This window comes from Lytechinus pictus, chromosome 16 (assembly GCF_037042905.1).
Source record: "Lytechinus pictus isolate F3 Inbred chromosome 16, Lp3.0, whole genome shotgun sequence".
NCBI lineage: Eukaryota > Metazoa > Echinodermata > Echinoidea > Temnopleuroida > Toxopneustidae > Lytechinus > Lytechinus pictus.
The window spans coordinates 9805080-9825932 of NC_087260.1; the positions used below are offsets into that span (position 1 = coordinate 9805080).

At 37.9% G+C, this 20853-nt stretch overlaps 1 protein-coding gene across 1 annotated transcript; it reads right to left on the reverse strand.

Annotated features, from left to right (window-relative positions):
* Window positions 1–11565: 11565 nt before the first annotated feature.
* On the reverse strand, window positions 11566–20254 carry LOC135156993 (uncharacterized). Its single transcript, XM_064111254.1, has 2 exons — window positions 16494–20254; window positions 11566–12493 (listed from the first exon to the last, which is right to left on the reverse strand). The coding sequence occupies exon 1, from the start codon at window positions 17753–17755 to the stop codon at window positions 16568–16570; it is 1188 nt and encodes a 395-aa protein (XP_063967324.1). The 5' UTR covers window positions 17756–20254; the 3' UTR covers window positions 11566–12493; window positions 16494–16567.
* Between the last annotated feature and the right edge of the window lie 599 nt (window positions 20255–20853).

Genomic DNA, 20853 nt, shown 5'->3' on the forward strand with positions numbered 1-20853 from the left:
TACACTTGCGAGCTCCTGCACCATGCTTCCAGTGATACCAACAGAGAGGACGCTTTTGACTGCTACTCCTGCTACGTTGTCTATTTGGACGATGAGGGCGCCTATTTGGAGATCGACCACGTTCATGTTGAAGTTGCGTAGTCAATGATTGCACTTGAAATGTAAGTCTGTCTACTTGCTGTCTAAGTTGTGACAACTCTGAACTAGAAGTAGAAGACGAGGGCGAACTAACAGCAGAAACAGTACTTGTTGAACCAACCTCAATGGTTCTATCAGCCAAGTCTGCCAACTGTGTCACCTTCATGTCGTCGCAGCTTGACGCTAGAATTGTCTGGACATGATGTGGAAGTCGCTGCAAAAATAATTGTTTGAAGATTGTTTCATCAAGATGATCACTTCCAAGCAGTTGCTCCATTCTACGTAATAACTGGGAGGGTTTTCGATCCCCTAGTTCATCTTGGGTAAGTAGCTGGTGGAGTCTTTTCTGCTCTGAGACTGATGTCCTGCGAATCAATTCCGCTTTGAGGTGCGAGTACGGTGTGTCCTTAGGAGGGTTCATTAAAATATCCCTGACTTCCTGCGCAATCTCAGGTTGAAGTGCAGACACAATGTACGGAAACTGAGTCTCCTCTGAAGTAATTCCTCTCGTCGTGAACTGAGCTTGTACTTGAGCGAACCATACAGCGGGATCGTTCGGCCAGTATGGGGGAAGCTTTAAAGCGACTGCAGCGACATGCGATACCTCAGCAGATGGATTAGCTGATTGTTGATTCATGATGAAAATTGTTGCGACTCGAAAAACGGGGTCACCAATTGTAAGAAATGAGGTCTTACTTAAAATAAATATATCTGATTGACTCACCAGCACTGGGTTCCTTTATGCAAAGGCGAAGATGTAGAAAATCAAATGACTATAAATTCATCGGGATCCTTTAATGGGATGTCCATGAACAAGATAAATGTGAAATATATATATATATACAATAGATGGAGAAGAACGATGTCGCGATGAAGAACGACCGCGCCCGTGAGGCCTCAGCGAAACGCGTCGCGAATAGGGTGACACGAGATGTTCTCCTAGAGATATTGCACGCTCCCACTTGGATAACACAAGCGATGGATATATATTTACATATGTCAAAATCAAAAGGATGAAAATGAAGAACTTGAAATCCTGATGATGTAAAATAAATCCAGAGTATGAGCTATTTGTTGTGTTGCAAAAAAGATGACTAGCAGAAATTGTACATGTCCTTACTAGGTGAAGACTTTCTACTGAGTGTGTTGGAGTGTACAAATTAACCATGAGGTTGCTCTCAGCTTAAATCTGACTGGCTAGTAGTTGCTAAGTGAGAAAAACATCCACTTAGAAATAGACAGGAGCATTCCATGGCTTAGAAAATGAACATGAAAGAATTCCTGGCTGTTATGTGAACATCTTGAATAAAGGATAATAATAATATAATAATAATAGCGGCATATTTACCCAGGGTAGCCACTTCAGTTCCGAAAACTGTTCTCCCAGCGGGCCCTGCTTATTACCCCGGCTTTAGGATGACTGGGCCAGTAGGTGCCCAAAAGAATCAAGTTGAATAGGCTAACTGAGAAGTGCTCCATCAAAAGAATTAATTAAGTTGTAAATCAGCTGTCTTTGCATGATCAATGTAAACAAAGTAGTGATCAAGCTCTGACCATGTTGAAATCAGTGTTTGATGAAAAGAAAACCACTACAGCATATTTCATCTCGAAAATCAAACTTTCATTATTTTGCGTAATTTACAAATTGATTTTTAAAAATTGCTCTGTAAATATGACAGTTTTATGGTCTGAATATTAACATTTTCGCTCGCGCTGCGCGCTCTCAAATTTCAATTTATCTGGGGGGTGTTTCACAAAGATTTAAGTATGACTTAAGTCGCACCTAAATGCCTACGCGTACATGATATGGAACGCGCGATCTTATTGATAGACACGCAGTAGTGCGCGTCCTCATGACACGATCTGACCAATGCGGTCAAGCCTTTCATACCGTAGGCAACTCGGTATTTAAGTGCGACTCTAAGTCATACTTAAATCTTTGTGAAACACCCCCAGGTACCTATTATTTTCGTGTATTCCATAAAGTTTTCAAAATATCCCTTTTCAGGTATGATTGTCAAAACGTATCAGCTAGCGCTCCATGCTCGCATTTTGATTGTATGTCTCAATATTGATTATACAATCCCCTTTTCATGACAATGTATACAAGGATTTAGGCTCGCAATTTGCGCTCGCATTATTGTTAAAAATGTATTAACTGATGCATCCTATTTATAATTACAAATATGCTTGAAATGTCCAGTTTTCAGGCCATAATATCATCAGACTTCGCACCCTCATTAGGCATTAATGAATAAGATATTAATTTAATAATTGAATTGTCCCTTTTGTTTCATCTCGCGCTTAGCAAGAGGAATAGGAAGACAGTCATCATTTTCATATGATGACATGTCCTACATGTCCTAAGGATGTACCGGTTATATGTAAAAACTCAAAGTAATTATAATGAAAAAAATCAGCTCTGTGCGATCCATATCCACCTTACAATTTTCTTACAAAGTGCTTGAAATATAGAGCTGAAATTGACTCTTTTTTTCAGATCGGAATATCAAATAGTTTAAGCTCGCGCTTCGCGCTCGCTTTGATTTTCATGATAAAAGATGTATTTAGAATGCCTAGATTCTAGGTCTAAATATGAAACACGCGCACGCATGTTTATTCATATATTCAACTTGTTCTCTATTTAATAATTATCCAGTTTCAGATCAAAATATAAACAATTTTCTGCTCGCGCTTTGTACTCGCATCATTAATGTAGGAATTACTCATTCTTTTCAAAATTTACAAAACATGAATAGATTGTCCCGTATTTAGGTCTAAACCCGATTTTTCCGCTCGCGCTTTCCGCTCGCATCAATTGTTTAGTTATATAGCTATCCTATTCACGATTACAAAAACTGATTAAAATTTTCCATTCACTATGTAGAAATGTCATTTTAGCTCGCGCTTCGCATCAATTGTTTATTATATACCTCTTCTGATAAGTTACAAAAAGTCCTTAGAATAACGTCTTCATGACTAACTGCATGCAGTCTTTAACAGGTACATTTTCCACCAGTTCATTTCTGCTCGCGCTTTGCGTTCGTAGTAATTATTTATTTGCATATACATCTTTTTTAGAAAAACAAACATTGCCCAGAATCTTCAAATTTTAGGAAAAAATACATAAGATTTCCAAAAAAATTTAGCTCGCGCTTCGCGCTCACATTATATAAATAAGGATTATGATGTTATATATTTATGTTGATTTATAAGAATAAAGCTAAGAAGACTACCTCTTCAAAGAAACGAAAAATCATCTTCGAGCGGCCGATTGGGGAAAATATGGCTGAAAAATAATTCCGGCCCCCCCCCTATTGGCGAAGGCTGGATCCGCCCCTGGAACACCTAACAAGCAATGCGAGCGCAAAGCACGAACGAAAATTATATATAGTGACATGAAAGATTCTTTTTATTTCCATGTCTTCCCCTCATATTATTTTTTTCACTCCTCTTCTTTTTTTTCTCCTCTCTTTTCCCTCTTTTTTAAAAATTTCTTTCTTCCCTTTTTTCCCTTTTTTGCTCCGCCAATAGGGGGGGGGGGGGGTGGGCCCCTCGGCCCCCTCCCCCCTCGATCCGCCTATGCATATGGGTAGCAGTGGACATCGTTCTGTCGTTTCAATGGTTTATTTTCAATTGGTCTAATGCCAACTCGTAATTTTTGGTCTACCATCAGTTCGTCCACTATACACATGGTCTAACTGCCATTTCGTCTAATAACCAAGTTGGTCCAATTGCCATTTATTCCATATGCCATTTTGTCTAATTGAACTAAGTGTTAATTTGGCGAAATTAAGGAAAATAAAATTGATATTAGACTAACTAGTTATGAGATGAAATGGTCATAGACGAACTGGTAATTAGACGAAGTGATGACTGGACCAAATGGTTATTGGACCATATGGTTGTTAGGCGAAAAGTTAATGGACAGAATTGCATTAGACTAAGTGAATGTAGACCCTGTTGTGAGTGGAGGAATTGGCAGCAGACGAATTGGTTCAAACCCGCATACCGCCCAGGCAAGCAAAACAAATTCACGACGAAATTCACGACGTTGTGAATTTCGTCGTGAATAATTCGCGACGAAATTGGCGACGAAATTCACGATGTCGTGAATTTCGTCGTCAATATTCAAATTGGCGACGAAATTGGCGACGTCTTGAGTTCCGTCGTGAATAATTCGCGACGAAATTGGCGACGAAATTCACGACAAAATTGGCGACGTCGTGAATTTCGTCGTGAATTTTCGCGATTTGGTCAATTTGCGATGTCCCTTCATGGCCACCATACATAAAGTCCCAATCAATGATAATGATTGGTGCCGAATGGTGACGAGACGTCGCGATACACCTAAGATCAAATTGAAAGAGCTGAAGAAACGTTTTAGAAACGCTATTTGAAACGAAATTGTGGATAAATGAGGAGCCCATTTGATAATAATTTTACGTTAATGGCAACGGTATCCTTCTTCGATTTCAGCAACGATAACCGTTGCGGAAATTTTACAATAATCACAAGTCTTATGAAAAAAGGCACTCGAAGTTGTATCGCACAGCAAATTTAGAAGTATCCTCTCAACGTAAATCATACGTTTATTTGTTCTTTTCTTTCCATTTTTGATCAACAATTAAGGTGTGTGGTTGAACAGACAGTTATGCGCCATGATCTAGGGATGAATGGGCTAGCTGCATTCAGTCTCTCGGGATTTACCTACATCGATACTACTCAGGTTGGTTGTGAAGTTATTCACATGTTGTAAATAATAAAGAAAAAACCAAATAAAAAAAAAGGTTAAAAACAACTTCTCAGTTACATTTAATGGTGATTATATATATCAATTTAGAAAATACACCGATCTGCTCCGATCGCTACCCTTATTATCCCGTGGCAAGTGGGTTGCCATTTTCTCTACTACGCTACAATTCTGCAATGGAATAACTAAGAGTCAAAATCAGACGAAACAACATTATGATGTTACTGGCAAGAAAATTGAGAAATCCTGCTTGGTATTATTATCATCTCCATAGCTTTACTTTGTTTATTAAAAGGTTTTAAATAATAGTTCAATGTGAAAGGTTTTATTCATATGGACCTAGGTATGGAAATATGTGGCTTTAAAGTAATTGATATCCACAGATATTGGTGACACTGAATTTCGTTTTAGCGGACCACCGAAAGAAAATGCGGGTGGTCACCGATACAAAAAAAAACCCGTAAGAACTCAGCCCTTAGAAGAATAATACCAATTATGATTATGATGATGTTACTGATGATAATGGTGATTACAATTATGATAATGATGATGATTAGAATGAAAATATTTGATAATTTTGATAATCAGTTGATTTTTTTTCATTCTTAAACAGAGTTGTTGATGTTTAACAGTTATATGTAACAGCTCCATGGACTTCATTTTACCCAAGCCTTATTTAAAACGAATTTTAGCACCTTCAAGCACTTCAGATAAAAATAGGGATGATAGAAGGCGAAAAATGAGAAAAGATAGAAGCTTGTGCAAATTCACATACATACGATTTGACATCTCTCCTCTTTGATCTTTCTCTATCTCTCTCTTTCTCTCTCTTTCCTGACAGATCTCTCTACTGAAAGGTTGCTATCTGTTTAGATAGCGACACGACTGGTGAGTGTGCACCGTGTGGAAACCAGGCCCGCCGGAGGAGAGGCGTAAACTCGGGACATCTGAAGGATCTATCGGTTGGACCAGTGCGCTGGGTCAAGCAAGACACGGATGAATTGATGGATATTGGGATGGCTCTGAATAATGATGGTACGTTAGTAATTAATAATAATCATTATATTATTACTATTATTATTGTTGTTGTTATTATTATTACTACTATTGTTGATGTTGTTGTTATCATTATTAATAATTATTACTATCATTAGTATTATTATCATTGTTGCTATTATAAATATAATTTAAAGATCGCATTATCCAATTGACCTAGGAAATCATGATGTTAATACTATCCATATTATTCGTAATACTTATGATTTTCAGTATGATAAAATACATGATATTGAAAAGAATAAAAATAAAATAATAATGAAATTAATGATACTTCTAAATATGATAACAATATTCTCCCTGTTTCGCACACACACACTTATCACTTATCATTTCCCTCTTTCCCCATTTATCATTATCTACTTGGTTTGTTTTCAGAAGTTCGAGAGTGGATCACCGGAGAAAGGAAACTTTCAAGCTCGGAAGTTAGAAGTACCGATAATTGTATAGGTAGATTTTATTAAATCTGCATAATCAGAAAAAGCAATGAAAAAGCATCATAAGTATGCTGCAAAATACACTTTAGTCAGTGGCGTACCTAGGATTTTCAACAGGGGGGGGGGGGGCAAAATCGGCCGCAAAAAAAAAAAAAAAAAAAAAAAAAAAAGGTCTTCAATAAAAAATAAAGGTTATTGTACCAGAAAAAAAATTGACAAGCAAACAAAAAAAAAAAAAAAAAAAAAAAAAAGGTCTTCAAGCTCGTCAGGGGGGGGGGGGGGGGCCTAAAAGGTCTTTCAAGCTCGTCAGGGGGGGGGGAGGCAGTGATATGTATTTTGTATGGGTTGTGGCTCGTCAGGGGGGGGGGGGCAGAGTGCCCCCCTACCCACCCGTAGGTACGCTAGTGACTTTAGTCAAAAACATTATTTGACTCAATTTCTTTACGATTCGATTAACTAAATCTAATTATCGTTCAACATTCATGCCTTGATCTTTATGACAGCTATTTTATGTATTTAAACTGAATTATGTTTATATGTAACACCTTATAATAACTCCTTGCTATGTTGTCATTTAGAAATAAATTTGTTCAAACTAAAATCAAGTCTTCATTGACTAATTATTTGTGTACTGAACTCTCTTAAAAGATATAGTTCCTTTCGTCTAAATATTAAATGTAAACATTCTTCAAAGAATTCAGTACCTCTGATGACTCTTAAAATTTCATGAGTCTGATAAGCAGTAAAATAGGGCTTATTTTATGTAAAGTATCGCCTTATATCATTTGCTCTCAAAGTCTTATCTAATCCATTCTCAATAGTCCTAAATGGTTTTGTCTTTATAAAACCCTATGAGAGCTGATAAGCTACAACTAAAATCACCCTCATGCTTTGCACATAAACTGCCAGCTACATCACCATCATGGTTTATGAATTAATGCAAAATGTTTATATATTCATTCCTCACTTTAAGCTAAAGGTCAATTTCTCCTGATAGGTCATAAGACTTCTTTATCTAAACCTTCAATAGCAGAATCTGTAATAAACTAACTTCCATTCACCAAATACGGTTTGTTTACATCTCTTACGCCCTCTACGTCTTTACGCTACTATACTCATTAAACTGGGCGTTGTGGCGTGCGCCTGTAATCCAAGCTATGTGGGGAAGTTACAAATTGATGCAGAGGTTTGAGGTTCGAGCCCTGGTCACGTCTTTCGGATGGTGACGTTAAAGGTCGGTCCCAGACGTAAATAATCATATCTGATTGATACACGTCTGACAAAACTCAAATACACACACACACATAGCATAATTCGCCCGATTTACTTTCATTGACACGTAAACACTCTTACGCTAAATTGACCTTGACTTTCTATGAAATGAACCAAAAATAATTTCCCTTTTTTTACATTAACTAAACAAAGTATCATTCTTTTTAAGACATATACAGATACAATGAGTATTAATTATGCAAACTTACTTCTTGTTCTGCATTCTAACTGCTTCAGTTTGGGGTAATTTATGGCTATTCTGACATATCGTCGAAGAGAAACATTCGCGTTTTCTAGCTTTCGGCAAGTGCGCTTACCTCATGTGGTCGATTTAAAAAGCCAAATCTAAAAGGAAAAATCTAAAGAAAAAGGTTTGCTCGGCAAACCAGAGAGGAAGGTTCAGTTGGTGGGAACGCCCGACCCTGGATGACAGCAGTGGTTGTCATGGCAACTGCTATGGGCGTGATGTTTGTGGCGATTGTCGTACTAGTGAGGAAGAACAGAAGACAGAGCCCCCGCTTCAACTAACAGCATGCAGTTGATATGACTATAATGCAGTGGCGTAGCTACGGGGGGGCATGGGGGGCACGTGCCCCCCTGAAAAAAATTGGCAGAGCAAAAAAAAAAAGGGAGAAAGAAGAAAAGAAAAAAAGAAGAAAGACAGAAGAAAAAAAAAAGAAGAGGAAAATAAGAGGAGGGAGACGAGTGAATGAAATAATGTAAGGGGAAGACTTGCAAAAAAAAATCTTTCATGTTACCATATAACATTTTTGCTTGCGCTTCGCGCCAGAATTGCCTGTTCGATGAGATTCATATCTTGCTCAATAGGCTGATATGGAGCAAGTTTTGAAGTCTATATACAAAACATATTTTAGCTCGGACATCGAGCTTTCATTATTTTTTTTTTCATTTAAAAATTTAAGTGCTCTGTAAATTGTCAGTTTTTATGGTCTACATATCAGCATTTTAAGCTCACGCTGCGTGGTCACATTGTTTGATTTGCCAAGTTCATATTGTCTAGGTGTATTCCATAATGTTCCATTAAACAAATGTATTCAGAATGCCCAGATTCTAGGTCTAAATCTAAAACATGCGCGATAGCCTGCATGTTCTTTATTTAAAATGTACTTAAATTATCCAGTTTCACATCAGAATATCAATAATTGTCTGCTCACGCTTCATGATCGCATTATTAATGATACCCAATTAACTATATCCTATTTATGATTTACAAAATATGAATAGAGTGTCCCGCTTTTAGGTGTGAAATCTCAATTTTCTACCTCTCGCGCTTCGCGCTCGCATCAATTGTTTAGTTACATACCTATCCCATTTATTAATACAAAAGGTGCTTAGAATGACAATTTTTAGGTCGGAATGTCAAAAAAATTTGCTCGCGCTTCGCGCTCGCATTATTGAAATATATACCGTCTTCGTGGGTAACTGTAAGCAGTCCTTAACAGGTCCCTTTTCGATAATGCTAGAACAGTTAATAAAAATTTCTGCTCGCGCTTGGCGTTCGCAGTAACCATCTAGTTACATACGAATCTTGTTCAGGATCACACATAACATTGCCCAGAATATTAAATTTTCAGGACAAAATACATGAAAGTAAAAAAAAAATCGCTCGCGTTTCGCGCTCGCACTTTTTATAAGGCTTATGAGATTATTTCATGTTAATGTTGTTTTATAAGAATAAAACTAAGAAGTGACTTATCGGGGAAAATATAGGTGAAGATAATTTCGGGCACCGTCCCCTATTGGCGAAAGTCGGATCCGCCCTTGTGACACACACACAAACACACACCGAAAAAATGGTGCCCCCCTGAAAAAGCAAGGACCCCCCAGTGCCCCCCCCCAGGAAAAAATCCTAGCTACGCCACTGCTATAATGGCCATAGCCGTACTCAGCGGGGGAGGAGGGGGTCGGGGGTCGGGGGCAGGGGGAATGGGAGCAATCCCTCCTCCGGAAATATATACATAAAAAAACTACTCTTTCAACAGTTCAGCAACAAAAAGGTCAATGTGCAGGGCGCAATGGATCCTTCTTGATCCAATTGAATACTAACAAAAAAAAAAATCGAATTTAAGGAAAGTCCAATCGCCTCGCTCCCTCGCATACATGTTTCGCACATATTACAAATCCTCCATAAAAAATATTTTGTCTATGACCATACTCCATAGTGACAGTCACACTTATTAAAATAATTCTATGACAGAGCAAAATATTATTTCACAATCAATTTATTGGTTGAAGTTAGGGATATGTTATAATTTTCTTCAACTCGCTATTCAGCACCTGGATAGCCTTATCATACAAACTTTTGTCTCGTCCTCAACTTTCTATAAAAAAGTGATTTCATTTGATATTATATCGAAACATTTTAATACTGAAAATGTTATAGTTGATTACAAAATTCACATTCAGTACTGATATGAATGTGTATAGCAATGTATCAGTGTTTAACAATATCCTAATTTAATGTTCCTTTTTATTTGATATGTTTCTATTTCCATTGTCAAATGAATAATTGATATAATCTATGAAACTTGATTAAATTTTCATGCAAAATCTTATTGTTCTTTTTCTATTAATTTGATATTTCATGATATCAATACTCAATGCATGTTCTAAGCGTGATGTAATCTAATTGATATGTAGGACTATGAAGTGCGACCCCCTCCAAACATGATCAGACGGAGCAAAAACCAGAAACATCTTTGATCAGGGCATGATGGGGTGTATAAACATTTGATATGAAGTATTTCCTCCCTTTGGGAATAGATACGTTTTCAAATACTGCATGATCGGGAACAACCTAACATAATGATAACAAATTTGTGTTTTTTATGCATGACCCCGGTGCATGACTGTCCCATTTATTTGTGTGGTTTCACCCCACCACACAGACACACACAATAGGGGGGACAGCTTAGACTGTTGTGCAACAATTGGTTTAGCAATTGGTCCCACTCTATGGTACTTCTATAATGTCTTTGAACTTTCCTCTTTTAGCAAATATGGTGTTTCTATGGTGGGGCAAGGGTCACGTGGCCTGGGCAACACTCTCAGAGAGTACTGCCCAGGCCATAGTGAAAATGAAAGGGAAATATAAAAAAATGGTAAGGAAAAGGGAAAAATTATTACAAAGGAGAAAGAGAAAATGGAAAAGGATGACGAAAAATAAATCTGGAGAAGAGATATGATGCTGATGATGACGATTATGTGGATGATGATGATGGCATGGCGATGATGACGTTGTTGAGTACGGTGATGTTTATGGTGATCATGATGATGGTAAAGTTGTTGATGGTGTTGATGATGATGATTATTATTATCATTTATAATGATGATGGTGGTGGTGGTGGTGGTTATGATGATGATGATAATGATGATGGTGATGATAATGGTGATAATGAGGATGATGATGATAATGACGATGGTGATGATGATGATAATGATGATGATGATGGTGATGATAATGGTGATAATGAGGATGATGATGATAATGACGATGGTGATGATGATGATAATGATGATGATGATGGTGATGATAATGGTAATGGTGATAATGAGGATGATGATCATGATGATGATGTTGATGATGGTGATGGTGATGATCATGATGATGATGATGATGATCATGATGATGATGTTGATGATCATGATGATGTTGATGATGATGATGATTCTCATCATTATCATGATGATGATGATGATGATGATGATGATGATCATGATGATGATGATCATGATGATGATGTTGATGATGATCATGATGATGATCTTGATGATGATGATGATGTTGATGATGGTGATGATGATGATGATGTTGATGATGGTGATGATGATGATGATGGTGATGACGATGATGATGATGATGATTTTTATTTTTATTTATTTATTTTCCACTCGTGGGCTGGATGACCCTCTTCAGCCACAGGCTGTTCTTCTGAGGGGTCCAGTATGATGGTGATGATGATGTTGTTGATGATGATGATGTTGATGGTGATGATGATGATTATGAGGGTGTGGATGATGAGGAGGGGAAGCTGCTGCTTTTGATGATAATAATGAAGAGGGGTGTTCATAACACACTATCTATTCAACATTTCTGACATGTGATCTCCCAATTGTGTTTCTGTGATGACTAGGGAAGTAACTCATGTTACCGTTAGCATGCCGAGTATGAAATATAGCTGCGATGAATATTTCCACGCAAAGATACAGTAGAAAATCGATATTACAGGACGACAAAGCATCCCGCTGAATGTAGATGCTTATGCCGACTTATAGAATATAGGCAGATACCCTTTGCTGAAAGATCTTAAAGAATAAACAGAATATTCAACTCGTTCAACAAGTTTGCTGATGGTGGTGGTGGGATGATGGCGATGATTAGGAGGGAGTAGTTGACATTTAATCATCCTCCTTAGTCATTTTGATCTCGACAAGTTTGATGAGATTGAAGGCCTAACAAGTGAAAGCAGCTCATAAAGAAAGGGAACGAAAATACAAATAAATGTTCGTGGCACTTTTGAAGTTGGGAATTGATTTAATACGATCGAATATATTTTATTTGAATGTTATAGCACAATATTATGGAATTAGTACTGAAAGTTTCAGATGTCATAGCACAGTGTTGGCGCTATTTCACAAATTGACGCTTGCACTTAGTTATCGAACATTCCTGAAGCGTACGTAGATTTTGGTCTTATGCACGCGACTTTTTATGACTATTTTTTTTTTACATTTTCTATTTATTTTTTTAACAGTAGTGCTATTAAGGTACAGGGGCGCGGAACGGATTCGAAAGTTAGGGGGGGGGGGGGGGGGGCTGACCATGCAAAAAAATACCAATCAGATGGTCATTTGTACGTTTTTGTACACGATTTTGGAAAAAAGTGTGTGGGGGGGATGAAGCCCACCCACTGCCCCCCCCCCCGTTTCCGTGGCCCCTGTCATTCATAGTAGTATAGTAGTAATAGAAGTAGTAGTAGTAGTAGTAGTAGTTTAGTAGTAGTAGTAGTAGTCGTAATAGTAGTGGTGGTAGTAGTGGTAGTAGTAGTAGTCGTAGTAGTAGTGGTAGTAGTGGTGGTTATGGTGGTGCGGAAATATGATATTCATTAGTTTTACAATTTCATATTATCTAGACCTAGAAAATCCAAATACTAGTAGCACATTTTAACGAGATAAATGAAAACACTGGTATTTAGCTGACTTTAAGTCTGACAATCAACAATTCGCAATAACACAAATATAATTTAAGATATCCCAAGTGGTATAATTGTATGCAAATTACGAGTAAGTTTGTGATGTATAGGCTAACTTGTCAATGTAATAGCTCAGTTGGTAGAGCGGGGGTTTCGGATTCCGGTGACCCGGGTTCGATTCCCACTTGGAGCGCTAGTGCCCTTTGGTAAGGCATTCATCCTCATTACCAGGTCCCTCGGAGAGGACATTAAGCCGTCGGTCCTTTGGTTGCTTATAAGCATTTATGCTTTGTTAGCAATCAGGTAAAAAAATCACCACCATCATTTATTTTGTCGAACTGATTGCGAAAATACACTCCTCGTAGTAGCATATTAAGGAAAACTCCTTAACAACGTAAGTTGCAGTGAAGTTGTTAATACAGTCGACTAGGAGTTAATTCATTCTTTACTTTTTTCGAGGAAAAAAATAGATAATTTTCTTATAAAGAAAATGCAAACGAAAAAGAGGCTTCCCAAATCCTTATCCCAGCACTCACTACATACATCCCCAATCGCTCTATTGTCATGTGTCTATTTCTTAATATAGGATACACATACTATCAAACTTCTGCTAATTTATTTTTTGTTGCTTGTTTTCCGTTGAAATTTGCACTCGTTTGCTTGTATAATCCAACCCAATATTTATCATATTTACTCACGAATCTAGACGGTACATGATCAGCCCCAGTCCCGCTTAAGAAATGAAAATACCAAGAACAGAATAATTAGAACTCAATAAAACAAGTCTTGATGACACATAACATAACGACATAAATATTCATGAAGAATGCAAATTTTGATATGGTTCAAAATGATTCAATTGATGATGGTAAAGAAATCAAATGAAATTGAGTAACATGAACCGCTGAATATCTAGTGCATTGCTTAAATAGGCTCCTTTAATTTGACACAAAGATGGAATAAAATCCCTTTTCATGGAAACGTTTGGTATTCTAATTCATTTTGTTACGTCGGTTATGCCTAAAAACGTCACGCACTAGCAAAACACATAACAATGGTTTACTTCTGACCTCCTCCGACCCAACAAAATTTATATCTTCCATTTTTCCAGACAATAAATTGCTGCAATCATACTTCATCTTAATAATAATAATAACGGTTATTTATATGCGCTATACACGAAAAAGTATCACAACGCTTAAAATTGTCAGAAGTAAAATATAAATATAAATCTTAAGTAACAAAAAAGTATAGAATTGTATACATTAAATTGCATCAACCAACAGCTGCTATTATTCAAATTCGCGCGGAAATTTTTAACATGTTTAAAATTTCCCGACGATTTGAAAAATCGTTGGTCATCTGTTTGAATTCGCATCTCTTATTTTGTCTGCGGTATTCGTTCGTTTATCGTTCGTGTGTTTTTGTCGCGCATAGTCCCCCTTCGCGCTTTTGCCAAAGTGGACCGATCTCGAAAGAACCTGTAACGAAGCAACACGATGACACAACGAACAAGATTGCCTGATCTATTCCTTCGTCTTCGTTTCTAATCGCACGCCATATCAAACCATTGCTCACTGTTCATTCGTCTTGTTCGGTTATATCAACCCTTCGCTCGCCTTCGGCAGCAATTTTCTTAAAGAGGTGAACCGAAAAATCGATATCCTTTGCAGGCCATATTTATCCTTCGCTTACCGTTCGTTGATAAAATTTGACAATAGTTACTGATCGAATGATTAGACGGAAAATTTCGTTGAATTCGCGTGCATTTCGTTCATTTTCCCATTCGTCACCCTTCGTCCGCCTACATTCGGTCAGGTGTGAGGGGGCTTTAAAGGCCCCCTCACACCTAACCGAATTGCCTAAGATATGCCTTGCGATTGCTGGCGGAAGGCATTTTCTTAAAAATCGTTTTCAATGGTAACTGATAGTAAATCATATTTACCCTTCGTGTTTGGGTTCATACATCTTCTGAACTAACAGCTGCGATTATTCAAATTCGCGCAAAAATTTTGGACATTTTTAAAATTTCCCTACGAATTGAAAAATCGTTGGTCATCTGTTTGAACTCGCATCTCTTATTTAGTCTGCAATAATCGTTCGTTTATCGTTCGTGTGTTTTTGTCGCGCATAGTCCCTCTTCGCGCTTTTGCCAAAGTGGACCGATCTCGAAAAAACCCTAACGAAGCGGCACGATGGCACAACGAACAAGATTGCCTGATCTATTCCCTCGTCTTCGTTTCTAATCGCACGCTCACTGTTCCTTCGTCTTATTGGGTTATATCAACCCTTCGCTCACCTTCGGCCGCTATTTTCTCAAAGAGGCGAACCGAAAAATCGATATCCTTTGCATGTCATATTAATCCTTCGCTTACCGTTCGTTGATAAAATTTGACAATAGTTACTGATCGCATGTTTTGACGGAAATTTTATTTGAATTCGTTGAATTCGCGTGCATTTCGTTAATTTTTCCCATTCGTCACCCTTCGTCCGCCTACATTCGGTCAGGTGTGAGGGGGCTTTAAGGGACAAGCCCGGTCAGCACATCATTCACAGAAGCTCTAGTATATCACTTGAGGCCACCAGGCCCCAGATGGGTTAGCCAAGTCAAACCAAACAGTGATAGCAAAAATCATCAAAACAAATACATATTAAATAAATGAAGAAAAAAAAAACTAGATATTTGGAAAAAGATATGACTTGAGTTGTCGTTTGAAAGATGATATGGTCGGTGTTGTACGGATGGTAGAGGAAGGGGAATTCCAAAGTCTAGATCCAGCTATACTAAAACGTTTTTCTGCTATGGAGAGGTTTGTTCTCGGAATAACAAGTTTCGTGGTATCATTCAGGGAACGTAGATTACAAGCAGGTGTGTAATGAGCAATTGTGTTTACAAGATATGAAGGACCAGTACCATTAACCAATTTATAAATGTACAGACAAAGTTTGAACATGACACGTTGAGAAAAAGGGAGCCAATGGAGTTCCCTAATCAAAGGAGACGTATGTACATTGCGACCTACTGAAAACACTAAACATGCGGCACGATTCTGAACACTTTGAAGTTTTTTTCTGAGCTTTAACACAAAGAACTGAAAAGAGACTGTTACATTAGTCAAGTCGAGAGAGTACAAGTGCCCTAACCGCATGATGGCAAGTTTTTTCATTGATAAATCTTCTAATGCGCCACAGATTCTTAAGATGGAAATTACAGGTACGTACAGTATTACTGACATGAAATGAGAGTGTATAGCACGAGTCAATACATATGCCAAGGTTCTTAACTTTAGAGGATAGTGCAATTTCATTATCACATACATTGAGTTTTACGTTGGATAGATTTTCATTTAATTGGTTTTTCCAAAAAAGTACAGTGAATTTAGTTTTAGAAACATTTAGTTTGAGGAAGTTTGAAGTCATCCACATGTATATCTCAGCAACACATAAAGAAACTCTTTCCAACACTTCTTGCATACTTGATGGTGAACGAGGAACAAACGCATCATATAATTGAATATCATCGGCATAGATAAGATAGAAAAGATTGTGCTTACGAATGATAGTTGAGACAGGAGTGATTTAAACATTTAAGAGTATAGGGCCCATAACAGACTCTTGGGGGACACCGTATTTGCAAGTCCAAGGAGCTGAAACTTGCTCTGATATTTTAAGTTGTTAGTGGTGAGGTATTCAACCAATTAAGACGCTGCAGTTTTCTTAATAACTTTAGCTACAAAACTTAGATTACTGACAGGTCTATAATTTTTCAGATCTTGATAATCTAGTGTAGTTTTCTTAAGCACAGGTGTGATTAAGGCCTGGTGACATGCTACTGGAAAAACCCCTGATTGTAAAGAGGCATTGACCACCTTGGGGAGAGCCGAGATGTGATATAAAACATATTTCTTTAAATGCCACGTTGGTTCAACGTCCAACGAGCAAGAAGCATGAGACATTTTAGTGATGATAATCTTTAAATTTTCTTCAGAGATAACATCAAAGGCAGAGAAGGAGCATGTATTGTCACTCTGAGGGCATTGATCAAGTTCCTGATTATTGGTACTGTCATGGCTCTCACGAATCCTAACAATCTTTTCAACAAAGAGTTCTCTGAATCTTGTTACCAAGGACACAGGAGAACAATTCTTACTTGGAAGAAGTTTCTTGTCCCTATCAAGAATACTATTGAGAGTAGAGAAGACAGTTTTAGCATCAGCATCAGTGAGTCTATCATCTAAAAAAGACTTTTTAGCATGTATTATTGCATCATTGACAAGTTTATTTGCTGCAACATATAGTGAACGGTTTTCATCTGTCCGATGTTTCTTCCATCTTCTTTCAGCTTGCCGCCTAGACCTACGTGCAGAGAGAACATCCGCATTGCGGATTGCGGATACGAATGGACTGCACATACGATTTTTGAGGTGCATGCTTAGACATTCCTTAACTGCCGTAGTATAATCCTGCAAGAGAGCATTCACGCCACCACTGTACACAAGTGTTTTAAGATTGTTAGAAAGCATCGAAGAAAAACTATCAGGGTTAATATCTTTGAACTTTCGGACTGTGTGCCGAAACCTCTCAGCTGCAGGAATTTCCACCGGGCTATAACAAAAATGTACACAATGATGATCAGAGAGAAGATTCTCATGTATAGTAACGTCGTGTATCTGACGATCAATCAAAGTGTTATTGCAGTTATCTTCTAGTACACAGCAACCAGGATTTATGAGTTCCCTGGACATTACAAGATCTAAAGTGTGGTCAAATTTGTGTGTTGCGCCATTAACATGCTGGATCATACTACCAGTTTCAATGATTGACAAGAATTGTTTGACATCGGACCTGGATGGATCATCAACGTGTACATTGAAATCACCAGCCATAATAACATGACCAGATAAAAGAGAAATCTCATTTACCAGGGTTTCAAATTCAACTAGAAAATCACTAAGACGGAGACCGTTTGATGCTGAAGGTGGAGGCCTATAGATCACAAAGATATGAATGTTACCAGTTTTGTGTCTATAAACCACATGGGCAAGTTCAAAGCTCTTGAACTTATTTTGAATGTCAATGGGGGCTTGAGAATTCACAGTCAAGTTCAATGAGATTTATATAAAATAGCAATTCCCCCATGGTGGTCAGTAAGTCTAGGTCTGCTGAACATGGCATACCCAGGGGGTGTACATTCATTAATGACTGCTGGATCATCAACATGGAACCATGTTTCAGTGATCATCATTATATCCAAGTCATATTCTAATACATAATCGTGGAGGAGAAAAGTTTTGTTTCTTATTGAATGAGCATTCCACAAACAAAGTTTAATATTTGATGAGTTACATGGGTCAACTAGCTTGATTGGTACAAGATTATTCTTAACAACATCACGATGAATAGACGGTCTATAATAGGTGGAGTCAAGGAGACAAGCACTGGGATCTGACGTTGCTTTCTTTGACCGCCACGTTTACCCCGATGCCTATGTTTCCTAGGTTTTCTTTGTACACATGGTTTACGAGATATACCAAGTAGGTTAATTTCATCAAGTACTTCACGCTTAAGCATACAATGTAAGTGTTTGTGAGAGAGGTAGTTGAATTTTAAACAAGGAGTCCCTGTCATAGGATAAACGATGTATATATGCATTGTTCTCATCAACCTGTGAATTGTGATGAGAATTATTCTTAGTAGTTGGTGGTCTCAATGGGCCAAGATTTGACTGTACATCACCCGACGTGAGGAGACTCAATTGAAAAGTAGCAGTTGTATTGGCGTAATTGGGACCTTTCGCAAACCTCACGGACGCTAATATTAGTGTCCCCTAACACAAAAGTTAACGCTTAATCATACACTTGATTTTTAAGATTGATTGTACATTATAGTCAATAGAATCAAATGTAGAAAACTGCTCTACAATCAATGCTAAGCTTTGTGTTACAAGGGGGTTACAGGCCCTACAGATCTGCTTTTCGTGTGCAAAACTATTTCCCGCGACACCCGCACCATACATGCATGTACATTACGACTGATGGCTGGAGATATTCTAAATGCAGGACCTACAATAGATTATGACATGGATAAGAAAGTGGTTTTTCAAACAAATCGAGTACATATTGAGTGAGGAAAAAGTTACTGAATTAAGGCTTAGATATAGATCATTAGTCCATCGAATCGATATTGCATTCAATGTGGATTATTGGTGGATCTCTGGCAATTGATTCCAAGGGTCAAATCACCTCTCCAGCAGAAACCATTTCGCATGCGTTGATTATGTACACAGCATGTACACGTCTGAACAAGGAGTTACCTTGGTCTGAACACGTACCAGCCGAAATTTATTTTGTTTACTCCTACACAAACGATATGCCTCTAGCACACAATGTAATGGGCATTATGTTTTACTTTCCCCAAAAATGGGGATTAGATTCGAATTCCCGGGGGGACCACTTCCATTGATGAGTGGATACCAGGCACGACCATGCGGTTTCGAAAAGCACCCTAAACAAGGGACGCAAGGCTTTTCCAGATTATGAAAATGCATCTTTTAAAAGTATTTAGCTTGTGAAACCCTACAAGTATTGAAAACATATCCTCTTTTTCAGTATTTTAAACATCGTTTTTGACACCCTTATAACGTTACATAGGCCTATAAGTAACGTACTTGCCCACTCTTTCCCTTTTTGCGCGTGGTCGCGCTTGGTATCCACTCTTCAATGGAAGTGGGCCCCCCGAGCGGCCTCTCGAGCTCTGGGAGGAACCAAATGTGGATTTGGAAAGTCGTCCTAAATCGGATATATCGCTGTTACCATAGTAGCAACCAGAATTTTGCACACGAAACGCAGATTGAATGTTTCCGTTGCAGATGCGAAACGAAAAAAAATCTCATGTCACACAATTTGCATTGCAGGACAGAGTTTTACGACCATGGCGACGGGCCCAAAAGTCTCTTCCAAAATCAACTACCGTCGGAAATAAGTAAGGCGGGACCCAAGAAATTTGGTTGGTTTGGTGTGTAATATGCCATTAGCATACTGCTGCAAGTTTATACAAGGGTAGTATAGCACATGAAGGTGAACCTGGGCTACGCATACCTTCACAACAGTACACAAAAGAAGACAGAGGATTAGCTTGGGTAATCCCATTGTCCGAAGAAGGATCAATTTGCAACTGAAAAGTCTCAGGCACAATAGAGCTGAGGACTAGTGAACATAAACAATAGAGGACAAATTCAATGGCAGGAGAAAGTAGTATGGAGGATATGGATAAGATACAGTTTACCTCGAAAATCTTTCCACCGTTAGTGTATCCTTTCCAAGAAATAACATTTACTGAAATCAGCCTACCAGCTTCCACAACACCCACACAATCCACTAGTAAACAACTGAAGACAGATAACTCCAAATAGACACAACAAAATTCACAAAACCAAGAGAGCTCAGAGGGGCGACCTGTCACGCGCCAATCATCTGTCTATCACAGATATCGATCTATATCAATCACGGATGTTTAGTCATAATAAACACAAATAATTACAGCTTACTGTAGGGATAGGCGACCTCAGAAAACAAATCACACCCTCTGTCGAAGTTATTGGTTAATAATTAACCAACCAAAAGAAGCATTATATCTACCCTTTGTAACTTCAAATTGTATTGAGTAGTTTTATGAATTCTTTGGTCGAAGTTTCCTTCGTTTGTTTTAACTGATAAGGTGTGCAAATTATCCCAGTCAGTCTGCAAGCCCCTTTGTTAATGGGCAAATGAGCAAGATTTATCCAAGTCCTCTCGTGGCTGAATTCAGGTCCCTGCAAAATCTCGTGAATTGTGAGACTTTCTTTCTAAAAGAATTTAACCACTTTCTCCTTAAGTAATATTGATTATTTTTGTACCATGAGAAAGAGTAAATCTTACTCTTTTATATTGGTTATTTTTTTTCATAAAATATTTTAATAAATAAGTGAATTTTTGACCTGAAAAGA

Excerpts from the sequence above, each read along its gene's own strand:
- LOC135156993 (XM_064111254.1), bottom strand. The coding sequence starts at position 17,755 with ATGGCTGGTGATTTCAATGTACACGTTGATGATCCATCCAGGTCCGAT.